Source organism: Corapipo altera, unplaced genomic scaffold (genome assembly GCF_003945725.1).
Source record: "Corapipo altera isolate COAL_440 unplaced genomic scaffold, ASM394572v1 1, whole genome shotgun sequence".
Classification (NCBI taxonomy): domain Eukaryota; kingdom Metazoa; phylum Chordata; class Aves; order Passeriformes; family Pipridae; genus Corapipo; species Corapipo altera.
The window spans coordinates 28,932,936-28,946,794 of record NW_020884873.1 but is presented as its reverse complement, the minus strand read 5'-3'; the positions used below and the strand labels follow the sequence as shown (position 1 = coordinate 28,946,794).

General features: G+C 37.4%; 1 protein-coding gene across 10 annotated transcripts in view; it reads left to right on the top strand.

Annotated features, from left to right (window-relative positions):
- NAV3 (neuron navigator 3) overlaps window positions 1-13,859 on the top strand; it is a 399,897-nt gene that overhangs the window by 256,941 nt on the left and 129,097 nt on the right. For 6 of the 10 annotated variants that reach the window (XM_027655672.1, XM_027655690.1, XM_027655681.1 and 3 more), the window contains 3 exons: window positions 1,899-1,967; window positions 4,642-4,781; window positions 12,036-13,062. In XM_027655672.1, coding sequence (XP_027511473.1) covers window positions 1,899-1,967; window positions 4,642-4,781; window positions 12,036-13,062 — 1,236 coding nt within the window. Of the gene's footprint in view, window positions 1-1,898; window positions 1,968-4,641; window positions 4,782-5,789; window positions 5,904-12,035; window positions 13,063-13,859 lie in introns of those variants that run through there. The other 4 variants (XM_027655698.1, XM_027655712.1, XM_027655656.1 and 1 more) reach the window with 2 other exon arrangements.

Here is a 13,859-nt window from a genome sequence, read left to right as displayed (position 1 = left end):
TTTTTCCATCTCACTGTCTGTGTTGATTGTACTGTGTATCATTTTACCTTTTACAACATAATGCACTAAGGTTTTATTTGACACACCATTTTTCTCACAAACTTCTTATTTTAATCAACACAGATAGCCAACTATCCATTTCTAGATTCCTTCTTTTCAGATATGTTGAAAAAAATGAGTATAAGATCTCATCAAAAGATGAGCTATTATGCCAGGCACAAATGTAGCCATTTTAGCAAAACAAGCTATGTCACATTTGCATCATAAGTCCAGATATTACTAAGAAAGATAGCTGTAAGTGAAATATCATTCAATATACTAAAAACTAGATAGATAAAAATACATAAACTGTAATTATTCTGATATTATTGTCATATTATTATAATAAATTTTAATTTCCACAGAAGTTATGATCCTATAAAAAAGCAATTTGTCAGAAGTACTGTGAAGATATATGTCAGAGAATTGAATACTGCTTTTATATATTGAATGATTCCTTTTTGCCCCCTTAAGACTGAAATACTCTCCTTTTTTTTATATTCATCATATGCATATGTGCCATTTGTAATTGACAGGAATAGAGGCAACACTGAACCCATTATTGGGGTTTAATTTCTAAAGTAACAATAATCACGGAGCCCATTCAAGTCTCTTGGATTGTGCCTTCCCCTAGCCCCTCATCAGGACTTCTGTGATAATTAATACAAGAAGACCTTTCTCACTTGACGACTTCTCCCATCTCCTCTGTACTCAGGCTGTCCGCTTCAGTGGACTAGCAGAAATTGCTTAACACTGTTCTGGTAGACTCCAGACCACCAGGTATCTCTTATAAGTGCTGCCAGTCTATAACCTGGGACTAGAGCACTGTGGTTTATGCTGCTACTCAGAAGAATTTGTGGAAGATGCAGAATTCTGAGAGACAAACCTGTGACTATCAGAGTTACTGCTGACTCAGTTATCCATCACTTCCTTAATAATTCAAGGAATTTTATGTTGTGATTGCACCTGGATTAGGCACCTGTCTACATCCTTAGTCTGTGTGGATCCCAAAGGATGCACACGTTTATAGAAACTTAAGTTACCTGACAGAAGGCTGTACCTTGGCCATACATTTGACACATCTCCTATGCAAATGTCTAAAAGATTAGAGGAATAAATTTTCTGTCTAGTAATGCTGTGTGTCAAAAGGAACATACAGGTTTTAGCCCTCTATAGCACAGAATGTCTTCTGTTGCAGAAATACTACTTGGGTGCCTTAATAGACACAGGTGCATTTTCCTATGGTATTTCACAGTGAGTCTAAGCATATGTCAGGGCTTTCCTAATGCAGCCTCTGATTCATTGCCTGGATAATGCATCACATACCTGTGCTGTGACCTGTGCTGCTGTAACAATAATGAAAATTATGATGGGATGCTTCTTCCATATAGTTCTACTGTCAGAAGGGTAACCTTGCTTTAGCGGGAATTTTTTTGGTATAGCAAATCTGTTCCTAACTGCCACACTGTGAACCTGGTCAGGTTGCTGGAGAGACTAGTGTATTTGTGCTTATTGCTTTTCATGGATTAAATCAAAAAAGGTACAAAGGTGCATTCTGTGTGAATTTAGCTAGACTTCAGTAATTCAGATACTATGGAAATTTGACCACTTTGCCTATTCATAAAATAATTTCTAGCAAATGAGACACATTATAACAATATCCATTATTTCATAATCTGTTCATTGCATCTGTCATAAAAATCTACGTTTACATTGTTTCATATTGTTGCCAGTTAATTTATGTTTTCTATCTGTGTTCAATTTACATTCATTAACTCATAGTTTGCTGGTAAGTGTGTTCTTTCTATACATATTCAAAGAAATTCTTTAATTCAATTTCTCTGTTTCTTCTCATACAGTCTCACAGCCAGATATGCAACTCAGTCTAATCACAGTGGAATTGCAACCAGTCAAAAAAAGGCTTCTAGGTCAGTTAAATATCTCTAATTTATTGCTTGTAAGTGATACCCAAGCAAGTATATGCCCTCTGATATTTTGTCCTTTGGATTTTAGCAGACACTATACAATGTCTAATTTTTGTTATGTGTGCAAGCTTTGCAATGATGAGCTTTGCCACAGAAAAGGCTTGTATTAATTGGCTTTTGGCCATTTGGCTGATTTGTACTGTATATTAGCAATATTTCTGGTTGTTATGTATCCTGCATCTTTGTATCTTGCATGTAAAATATTGAATGTGAAGGATTAGTTGGTGATTTTAGTGCTCTGTACTCTCTGGCTCAAATCCTGACTTTAGTCATGAGTGAAAAGAAGTTTGGGAGTCCATCCCAGTTCCCACTAGATATTTTGCATGTATAGCAAACCCACCTGAAAGGTCAAGGTCATGGAGCCAAGTTTACTCAGAAGCAAAATAGAGCAGAAAAAAAGAATTACTTCCAAGATTTCTGCTCCATCAAGAGTAGCCTGCACACAGTCTCCGTGAATTAGATGCTTTGTTTTGATAGTGAATTTGATAGAGCTGTGTGTAGGAGCTGACTTGTTTCAGATTTCGTCTGTCATTCCACGAGCACTAAAATCTACAAGCCAGATTGCAGAAGAAAGAAGCTGAGGTCTAAAGCTTACTCTTGTTTCTAGCTTTTTTTTTTTTTTTTTTTGGGGGGGAAGGAATAATTAGTGTATTCATTAATTATACCTTTGCTGTACAGTTCATTGGTGAGACCAATGAACTCTTAACTGCATAATCTACAATAAAGATTGAATTTTGCACTGTACAACACTAACACAATTTGAGTGGCTGGTGATAGTTTGAAATGAGCTATTCCGTGGTCCAGTTGCTTTGCACCTGCATTTATAGGTCTTCATTTTCCTTATTGCTGATGCTCCTGTCTTGTCCACATTCAACATGTCAAGGTTAACAGTCTTATTGTCTAATACTTTAAATCTGTGGCAGTGTTTCCGAAGCCTGTTCAGAGGTATGTGACTTGTCCCTTATTTGTTATACTCTTTGCATTTCCTTAGCTGCTTAACATGATTCTGCAAAAGCAATTTAAAACCTGAATTCAATTTAAAAAGTCAGCAAATGAAGTAAACTGGAAAGTGTGTAGAGCAAATGACCTCATGTATAATGTGCTTACTGTGGCAAGTTCTTGAATTCTGACATGCAGAATATATGCAGAACTATTTTATATTTAAACAGAACAGATGAGTTTCCAGTGTTGCACATGCCTTTTCATTGTTTTTTCATTAGCTTTGACAAATGATCTCAGGGCTCTTACTGCCTGTCAAATTAGGGTAATGAGAAGGAGCAAATGGATTTTTAAGTTTGTTTTAGTGCATTCTTCAGGGAGCAGAAGATCACTTGAATTCATGGGTCACGGTAAAGGTTAGCATGGGTACAGCTGCAGAGCAGAGACAGTCTGCTCTGAGTTCGGCACAGAGACTGGCGGCCAGAATGAGCCATAAAAATAATGAATGGATTAGCTCTCTGAGGCTTAAACTGGTAAAGAAAGAGAACATGGAGCTGTTTACATATGTTTGCTAATGAAAATAAAATGATTTGAACATTTCTGTTATGCCAGTGTATTCAACAAACAAAGTTTGGAAGAAATCAAGTGTTTTGTACTTCTTTGTAATGTGATTTTTTTCCTCCCTTCTCATGCTGCTCTTTCATAATAGTGAAACTAACAGAATTCGATAACTAGTATAGTTTGTAGTGCCATTATTAAAATCATCATGTCACTCCAATATGAGAGAAACAGAAGAGAGATGCTCTTCTCCTATGGCAAAAGCCTATGGCTGATTCAAGCAATTCATTTTGTCTAAGAAATAACATAATAATGTTATCTGTCTAACAAACAACAAAACTGGAAAGGAGTGCCCACAAAGATGCTGCAGAAAGTTTGAAGTAGGCATGTACTAAGGAATGTTACATCAGAAAACAGATTCAGGCAGAAAAAAGATACATGCCAGGAACAACAGAGTCTACATTTTTTCCCTTAGCATAGCCACACGGTAAGGTTCAGATGGTGGCAGCAAATACTAAGAAATGAACTGTATAGTCTACACTATGTACTTCTATCTAAAAGGTATAAACGGATCTGTAGTATCTAGATAAAATATGTATTTTCTATCTTTTTCATTTATAATAGTAAGGTCGGAGCATTTAACAAATAGGCCTCTGAAAAATAACTGGTGAAGGTAACTAAAAAAACTTTTAGACTAAACACAACTGTGAGACATTTATTAGAGTAAGAAATACGAAATATTTTCCAATTATGTATTGTTGTGCTTTCTATTCTATTCCTGCAACATTTCCTCTTCAAAAGTAACAGATTTTAATAAAGTTTGATATTACACTTTAATATTTTTTAGGGTGAATCTGTTTTAGCAATGTTAATGGCAAATGCAAAGCATCTTCTTACGTCTTGTGACTCTATAAAGCATCTTTCCCTTTTGTGTGCATAAGGATGAGCTTTTATTTTCATTTGTGGTGTCTAACTAATTTGAATCCTCCTGTTCATTGTTGCTTACCTGGATTCATTGTTTTCAGTTGTTGGTTTTAAATTCTGGTCTGATATTTGCATACGGTCTCTGCTATATGTTGCATTACATAAAATGAACTGATTTCTTATTGTACCATTCCAGGCTTCCAGGACCCTCAAGAGTGCCAGCTGCAGGCAGCAGTACCAAAGTCCAGGGAGCTTCCAATTTAAATCGGAGAAGTCAGAGCTTTAACAGCATTGACAAAAACAAGCCTCCACAATATGCAAATGGAAATGAAAAAGGTGAGTGATTAAAGTTACTAAGTTTACTCTACATAACATCCAAGAATGAAAAAAACTCCATCCACAAGGGTCAAAGAAGTGAATGTAGTGTTTAGACTTGACAAGGAAAACCTATGGAAATTAGGGGCTGAATTAGGACTTGTGGTTCAATTGGGATTAAAATTCAGAAATGAAAACTTGCAAGATGTTATAATTGTATTTTATCCCTCTTTCATGGAAATATGATAGGGTGATTTTTCTGAAGTAAAAATGAATCCATACTGGATGCCTAAAATCTTGTTCCATATTCAGGTCTACTCACACGCAAAGGAAGACTGCCATAATTTTCAGGGGACTTTGCATCTTAGACTCTAATGGATAAGAATCAGAATATTATACTTGCATCAGAATGCTACATTCTTTAAGAGCCTTACCTACTGTGTACATAATACTGAATAGAGGATTGGAAATTAAGTCAAGTGTAATGAAATTTTGCAGGGATTTGGATTCAGTGTTCATGTTTTATTGTCTCCTTTAAATATGAGCTTCCATTACAACAACAAACTGAGTTCCCTGGGTCCTTCCATCTCTCTCACCATGATGCTATTTTCCTGGAAAATATGCCTCTTCAGGCTTTATCTCAGAAAGAATAATGTAAAAATTCAGCTTTCTGAGTTGTGTAACTAATCTGTCCCCTTCCTCCCCTTCTTTCTCCCTTTGTGTAATGAACAGCATTTTATTCATATCTCTGGGTTAGAATACAGTTGAAAATGATACAATATACATAGTACCCATTTGCATCCTTGGGGTCTGTGGGAGGAACAAGTATGCAATGAATGTTCTTCATCCAAGCAATAGGCAGCTATCCAGATTTTTTTACAAAACACTGATGAACACACTTTGCCCCTAGCTGTATCTGAAGATATAAAACCATCCTTTCAATAGTTATTTCTTTATTTTTACCATCAGGGTTGAATGTTTCAGATAGTTCTATAGTGGGTTTTATTTTACCAAGGACTTGTTTCTGTCAAGACATCCAGGCTAAAAGTAGAAAGAGATCAGAGTGAAAACTGAGCAGACACTGATAGTTCACAAATACTATAGTGAATTTATGAAGTAGGAGATGTGGCTGCTTGAGTGAAGGTATGTACAGCAGTTTAGGTTTTAGAATTTCTTCATAATATTGACGTTCGCTACTGAAATATGTGAGAGTTAAATAATTCAAGGTGATACATGCTTGTAGATATTAATATTCTTAGGTCATTACTTGGAAACTGTATTTTGATTGCTAAGGTTTACATTGCATTGCACATTTATGTGGCTTTTTGCATGATGGATTTATTTTACTTTCTCATTTCTTTACAGCAGAGAATGAGGTGAGATTTTTGGTGAAGTTATCACTTGCAAGAGGATAAGGGGTGGCTTTTTTGTCTATAATAATTCAATTAATTTTACAGGATATAGAAGATGTAATGCTACATAACTAAGGAGTACTATATTTGAGATGTTTCCATCTGCTCTTTTTTTTTCCTGTCGAAACAGCCAAATGGATAGAAAAACATTGATTTTACGTGATAATCAAAGCTAAATACAAGTTTGTTTTAGGGTATAAAGCAGATGTTCTCTAGAGAAAATGACTGCTGTGAGTGCAAGGAGAGCAAAGTGATATTTTTTTGTAATATCCTAAAAGAACAGGAGAACCTGTGTTTATGTGTTTAAGTACACCATGCTACTTCTTTACCTAAAGAGAAAAACAACTGAACCAGGATATATTTTAAATTTAGTTATTATAGTGACTAATTTTTGAATATTACAATGAAATTTCCAAGTAATCTTTTGATATTTTTAAGTATTTGAGGATGTTCTGTAACCTAAGATCTTTGAAGAATTGTTTAGAAACAAACTTCAACCCTCACAATAGTAATAATATAAAAAAACCCTTTTACAATAAAAAAGTGTCACCATACGTTGACAAACTGATTTTTCCTTACAGTGCAGCACACATAATAGACCTTATATTTCAGATTTTGCTTCTGATGCAGATGCTTGGAGCACTGAAAGAGACACAGTCCATATATTCTAATCTGAGATATAGATCATATAGTAAATAGTTTGTAAATCGTTTGTAATTCTTCATTAGGATTGCATAAACTGAGGCAGAAAAAGAGATGACTTTTTCTAAGTAAATAGCCATTAGAGGTTGGGACTTCCAAGGCTCTTCAACAGCAGATCTGTGTTGTTACATTTTTCTCTTTCTGTACATTCACCTGTATGTGATATAAGGAGGCTTCAGAAAATATACGCAGCATAAAGTTGTTTGTTTTTTTTTTTTAATCCGGTTATATGTAGTACTTGAAATTCATTCGTGCATAACATGGTTTCCAACTCAGTCACAGTGGGGAGTGGATATGTAATCACAGAGTTAAAGGAGACCTGAACGTGATCCAAAATAAGGTGTGATATCTGCTTTTATTTAGTACTTAATTATTTAGTCTCTCATTAATATTATCTTCTTTGAACGTTGCCTAGGGAGTAGTTCAACACAATAAGAAACCTACTGCCCCTGAGCAAATGCAAGTTTGCTCTTTACTGGGCAGAGCCCAGTTTTCAGTGACAGACAATCCCTTACTGTGACACAGGTAAGTGTGTGTAACTCTAAGTCAGAAGCACATAATGCACCAAAACATTAAAAAAGCCATTAGCTGAAATTTCTTTGTGGAGCTTCAGTGAGATTCTTTTTTTTTTTGCTATACTTTGCAGCTTACAGATCAATTTCAAAGAACATGTCTGTTTTCCAGATATGTCAGATCTATCTGCTTCCAACTTAATAACATGGAGATGGAAAAAAACACAGAAAAATTAAACTATTTGAGTAAATTAATTATTCAGGATGCTAATAAGGTGGATACCCAGGGCGTTTTCAGTACAGCAAAGTAATGTTCTAATTCAAGTCACAGTTTAAAAACAAATCTTTACCATTTAGGTCTTAGAAACCGTGTATCTGAACACTGATAAGGGTCTTTACGTCATGGAGTTTAATTTCCAGCTTTTCAATATAATTTAATAATATAAAATGGTGTTTGTGTATTCTCCACACTCAGTTTTAACAGTATTAGATTATTTTACCTATACCAACTCTGAGAAACTCTGCAGTAGAACTCTATTGTCTAATGATGCAAGTTGTTGTTAATCCATGGCCAGTATGTACATCTGTAGCTAACTGTGTATGTTCCTTCTGGTGCCAGTGTTTTTCCAGTTGTTCCTGGTCGTTTTCTCCTCTTGTGCTGATAAGGGCTAGCTACTTTCTCATGAACAACTAGAAAGAGAGAGTTGAACAAGCTGAATTCTTTTAATCTCATGAGGTAGATCTCCCATTCCTCCAAACATCCCTATAGCAACCCCTTGCAGCTCTTCCATTTTTTACTAACCTTTTTTATTGTGAGTGACTAAAAGTGGATAGTCTGGACATCTGCCTGATACAGAATATTTAGATTGTCATATCTAACTTTGCTGCCGTGGCAGAGCTGTTGTCACAGAGGTCATCTTCTCCAGCAGCACAGAACACAACAAAGGTCACAGATGAGAAGACAAAAGAGATTATATATTGGGTCCGAGTTCAACATGGCCTTTATTTGTGAAACAGCCTATGAAAAGTGGATTTGAAATGTCTATTCAGTTGTCATGGCCTTGCTGAGTTCTAGAAGAAATTTCTCATTTTGCACTGAACACCTCAGGGTGTTGCTGCTGTGCTTTTACAGTGGAGGTTGGGCTGAGCTCTGAAGCGCTGAGTTTTTGAGCAAAATGCAAAACAGTTTTCAGCATAAGCTGACTATGCATTCGGCTGTAAGGGGGTTAAACCCGAAACAGAAGACTATCTTCTTGAAAAATTTAGTTTATAGAAATAAGAAATCCTTGTCATAGGTTGAGTTCACTCTGTCTCAAAATCACCACAAGGTGGGGACAGGTTTCATGTAATGAACAGCTAAAGCCAAGCCCAATTGAACGTGCAGAAAGCAGTTAATTATGTGCAGCTTCAAGTAATGCATTTGTGCTGGGGGTGAAATAGATATTTTAATTCCACCTCTTTAAACATACAGACAGGTTCTCAATATTTCTTGAGAGCGTGCAGCACACATTCCTTGCAGAAATATTAAGGATACCCTTTAAATTGAAAAATAAAAGCAAGTTAAAATTTTCTGTAATTTTTGGTTGCTGTTTATATTTTGTGGCATAGGGATCCAGTAAATACCAGTGGCTCCAGGAACCTGTGGGTTTTTGCTGTATATATGCCAGAACAAGCTGTTGATGAAACAGTAAATACTCTTCTTTTTACATTTTCCCCCCCAATGAGTTTAATATTATACAGCCGGAAATATGGCAAGGCATGCGTTCTTCTTTTTAATCAGAATGCTTTCTATTTTATTTTTTTTTATTATTTTTTTGAGTAAAACTGAAGCCATACAAATGTAACTAATACAACAGAATTTAGTGGCATCCCACTGTTCACAGATTGTTACGTGTATTCTGCATTAGCTTTGCATATTCTTATGGTGAACTGTTCTTCTGCAAAACTATTGATGTAGCTGAAGACTCCAATCCTCCTCTGTATTTAGGGCAAGCTTAGCAAGACAAGATATGTACAAAAAGGTCCTTGTGCACATCCAGTTATGGGCTACTAGCCGCTGGGGCTGATTCCTGGTATAAATTAAAGAAGCCTGAGGGCTGCAGAAATTTCCAACAGCTGTGGTTGGCCTCAGGCTCTTTTCCGGCATCTGAGGCTCATGAGAAAATAGCAGGAGGCCAACCACAGTTCCTGCCTTGGTCCCAAGGGAGGGATCAGTTCTGCAGCTGCCCACCAAAGGTGCTCCATGGTGCAACTTGGAGCCTGGAGAATATGCTCTAACCTCACCTGTCACAAAAAATACTCTGAAGCAACCCTTACCAGTTAATGTTTTCTTGCCTAGAACAGGACTCCACAGAACAGCTCAACTTTCTGTGAATGAGCTCATTTACAGAATCATAGAATCACAGAATGGATAAGATTCGAAGGGACCAGGAGTGGGTCATCTGGTCCAACCTCTCTGGTCAAGCAGGAACATCCTAGAGCACATGGCACAGGATTGTGTCCAGACAGTTCTTGAATATCTCCAGTCAGGGACACTCCACAACCTCTCTGGGCAATCTGTTCCAGTGTGTGGTCACCTGCACAGTAAAGAAGTTCTTCCTCATATTCAAGTGGAACTTCCTGTGCATCAGTTTCTGCCCATTGCCACTTGTCCTGTTGCTTGGCACCACCGAGAAGAGCCTGACTTGACACCCTCCCTTCAGAGACTTGTGTACATTGATGAGGTCCCCTCTCAACCATCTCTTCTAGAGGCTGAACAGGCCCAAGCCTCCCAGCCTATTCTTGTAAGAGGGATAGTCCAGTCAACCATTTAGCACTGTGGGGTTTACATATCAGGCTGAGGAGCACACAAAAGACCCTGGGCAGATGGAATTATATGGCATCTATTGAAGGTAGAGGTGATTGGCCTGCTGGGACCAGTTGTTAATAGAGTTAAACTAATAAAAGATCTTATATGTCTGTCATGGTACTTTTGCTCATATTTTTTTTTTAATGTTTTTAAACTAGTTCTTCTTAATGCTATTCTAAGCAGTAAATTTTGCTATGTTTGCATTCTCTTTGTTAAAGAAAAAACAGCTCCAGTTTCAGTAAGCTCAAATTCTGCCTTTCCTTCAGACTTCCGTAAGAGTAGTCTAATCTTTAATAGTGGTTTAGGAGGACTAAGACTGAAAAAGTGAAAATGATGTGTAAATTCATAATCTGTGCTGAAGGGAAAGATGTCTTCAGTGTTCTCGTGGTTGGGCACTGGAACAGACTCCCCAGGGAAGTGGTCACAGCACCTGACAGACTTCAAGAACTGTTTGGACAATACTCTCAGGCACATGATGTGACTCTTGGGGAGGGTCCTGAGCAGGGCCAGGAGTTGGACTTGCTGATCTTTGTGGGTCCCTTCCAACTCAACATATTCTGTGATTCTGTGATTCTGTGATTATTCAGGTAGGGGTACCCCAAGATATGTCATACTATGTGTTTATGCAAGACATCAAGCACTCCTTTTGCCATTAGGTTAACTAAATTTGCACTGCATGTTTCATGGGCTTTCTTATATTACAGAATTCAATATACTATAGGCAGGCTTATGTCTAATTCCCTGACAGTCCCAAGATAAGGCAAGACAAGATAGATCCACTAAAAGAAAATATGTCATCTGCTGGAACAGCTATATACCACGTATTTGATTACTGTTACCACTTCATTTCTCTGGTGCTCCAGAGTAATCATGTTTAAATATTCAGATATGTCTTGGGAATCTGAACTTTGTGCAGAAGACCTTAACCCTTTCATGCCTTAGTGAGTTTTGCTTAACAAGGCTAGACAACTTTTTTGAAAATCACAGCTGTTAATTAGCAGAGTTTGATTATTGCAGGAGTCTTGTTCTCATTCGTTCTGAAGATTCACTGAAGTTCCTGGATGATGTAAAGGTAGTGAATGTGCCAGAGCCATGTAAACAAGCTTTCTGTACCTACCTGAACTTCAGGCCCAAAACAGCTATTGTTGCTGTACCTATGAAGGTGATATATCAGTGTAACTTTCTGGTACTGACACTGGTGAAATTGCTGATAAATTTTTTTCCCTATGAAAGTGTACTGAGATAAGTTCCTGAAGTCAGCTACTATATATTGTTAACTATACTTAAAACTTTGTGAATATTGATTTTATCCATTTATTTTCAGTATTACTCAGTCCTCCTCCTCCTGCCTAAAACTTTGGCTTTCTAGCACATATTTTATTTTCACTAAACTTCAAACCCATCTTTGTCTGGTTTTGTTTTTCTACTAGAATTTTAGTATTCTTTTTTCTTCAACATCTCAGTGCTTTATAATCAAAAAGTGATTGGAAGAATTTCTTTATGGCATATTAAAGATAAAATCTTAAATTGGATGGCTTGATTTGCATAAGGAAATGGTTACAAGGAAGGTGTTTCTGAGATTTACTTAAGATCATGGAAGTATTGAACAACACCATGATGATGGGAGGAAAGAAAAGCATTTTCTGTTAGTATCCTTCGTGTTCCATGAACATATAAATTATGTTTGTTATAGATCTCATATAAGTGTGTTTCAGATCCCAGAGGAGTATGATATCACCTCCAAGTAGGAAATGGGAGAGTAACTATACCACTATGTTTTTTTCTTTTTTTTTTTTTAAAGCAGATTCACCAAAAGGCCCTCACCCATCTGCAGGCATGAATGGAAATGTGCAGCATCCCACCAGCACTGGGCAGCAGCAGGTCTCTGCCATACCTTCTCCAAGTGCCAGCAAACCTTGGCGCAGCAAATCCATGAATGTCAAACACAGCGCGACCTCTACCATGCTGTCTGTGAAGCAGCCTAGTCCTGCAACCTCCCCTACTCCATCTTCAGACAGGCTCAAGCCACCACCTTCTGAAGGTGTGAAGCCCCCTTCATCTGGACAAAAATCTATGCTGGAAAAATTCAAGCTGGTTAATGCTAGGACTGCTCTGAGACCTCCTTTGTCACTGAGCTCAGGGCCCAGTGACAGTGGGAGAGAGGATGATACCCTTTCAGAGTGTGGTGAAACCGATGTCTTAAGTGGTGGGGTGAACAGCAATGGCTCAACAAGTAGCAGTCCTAAAGTATCACCGAAGTTAACCCCTCCAAAAGCTGGCAGCAAAAATCTCAGCAATAAAAAGTCTTTGCTACAGCCAAAGGACAAAGAGGAAAAAAACAGGGACAAAAACAAAGTTTGCACTGAGAAGGCAGTCAAGGAAGAGAAGGATCAGGTCATTGAAACATCTACAAAGAAGAGCTCAAAAATTGCAAGCTTAATCCCAAAGGGAAGCAAGGCAACAGCAGCCAAGAAGGAAAGTTTAATATTATCTTCTAGTGGGATCCCAAAACCTGGATCAAAGGTACCAACAGCAAAGCAGAGCACTTCCTCCACATGCACGGGAAGTAAGGAGGTTGAAAAACTGAGGACTACAAAAGGAAACCAGTCCCAGTCAACAGCAAAATCTCAGCTTAATGAGAAGGCTTCTCCTTCCTCTGGTCTTGCTTCTTCTGAAGAGAAAGAGCCAAGTGCAGGATCCTCTGCAGCTCCATCGGCCTCGATGGCTGCAAGCAGTGGCCAAGGCACAGGAAATGGTGTCGTCCAGCTTCCTCAGCAACAGCAATACAGTCACCCCAACACTGCCACAGTAGCTCCATTCATTTATAGGTAAGGTCATGGAGGAAAATTGGTTTCGTGCTACCATTTAGAAAAGAGAACTAAAATGGATAGAGTAATGGTGGATCATGCTGTTACAGTTCTTATCTCCCAGTTTCTGTCACAGCATCATGCCACTGTTCTCCTAGTATCATTGTTTAATTGATGTTACTGTATGAAAAATTTCTTCCAAGAACTGTGAGTCTCTACGTTGTACAAAAGTAATCCACTGCAAATATTTGCCATTTAAAATTCAGAGTATTTTTATTAGAAATGCGAGTCATAGGGTACATTGTCTGTGCTGTCTTTGAAAGGTCATGGCTGAGTCTGGGTTTCTAGTGTGAGTATTCTTGTTTGCATTCTAAGAATCTCAACATATATTTGCTGATATTCGATAATATTTGCTTAAAATACACTGTTCCCTTAAAAATACTGAAATGAACTGCTGATGTTTTCAGAATATGTAACAGTACTGGTAGGATATTTAAAGAAAAACCATATACAAACTTTTATAAGTATTCAAAAATATTTCAATACTTTGGGTAGACAGAGAAGGTTGCTATTTGCAGGTCCTTTTCCTGTTTAGTTTTATACATGAACTAGATGTAGATTAACTCCATGAGGGCAGTTAATTTTTACAGGCAATAGTAACTCTTTGGATGTCCAAGGCTCTGGAAGAGAAAAATGAACAGTTAAATGTTCTAGTATCAAACTTTGAATTTACTTTTCTGTATGATAGAGTAACTGAAGAGAAGCTGGGAGAATTCACTGTTGTACAGCTCAGAAGATACAGTAAGTGCAGAAAGATT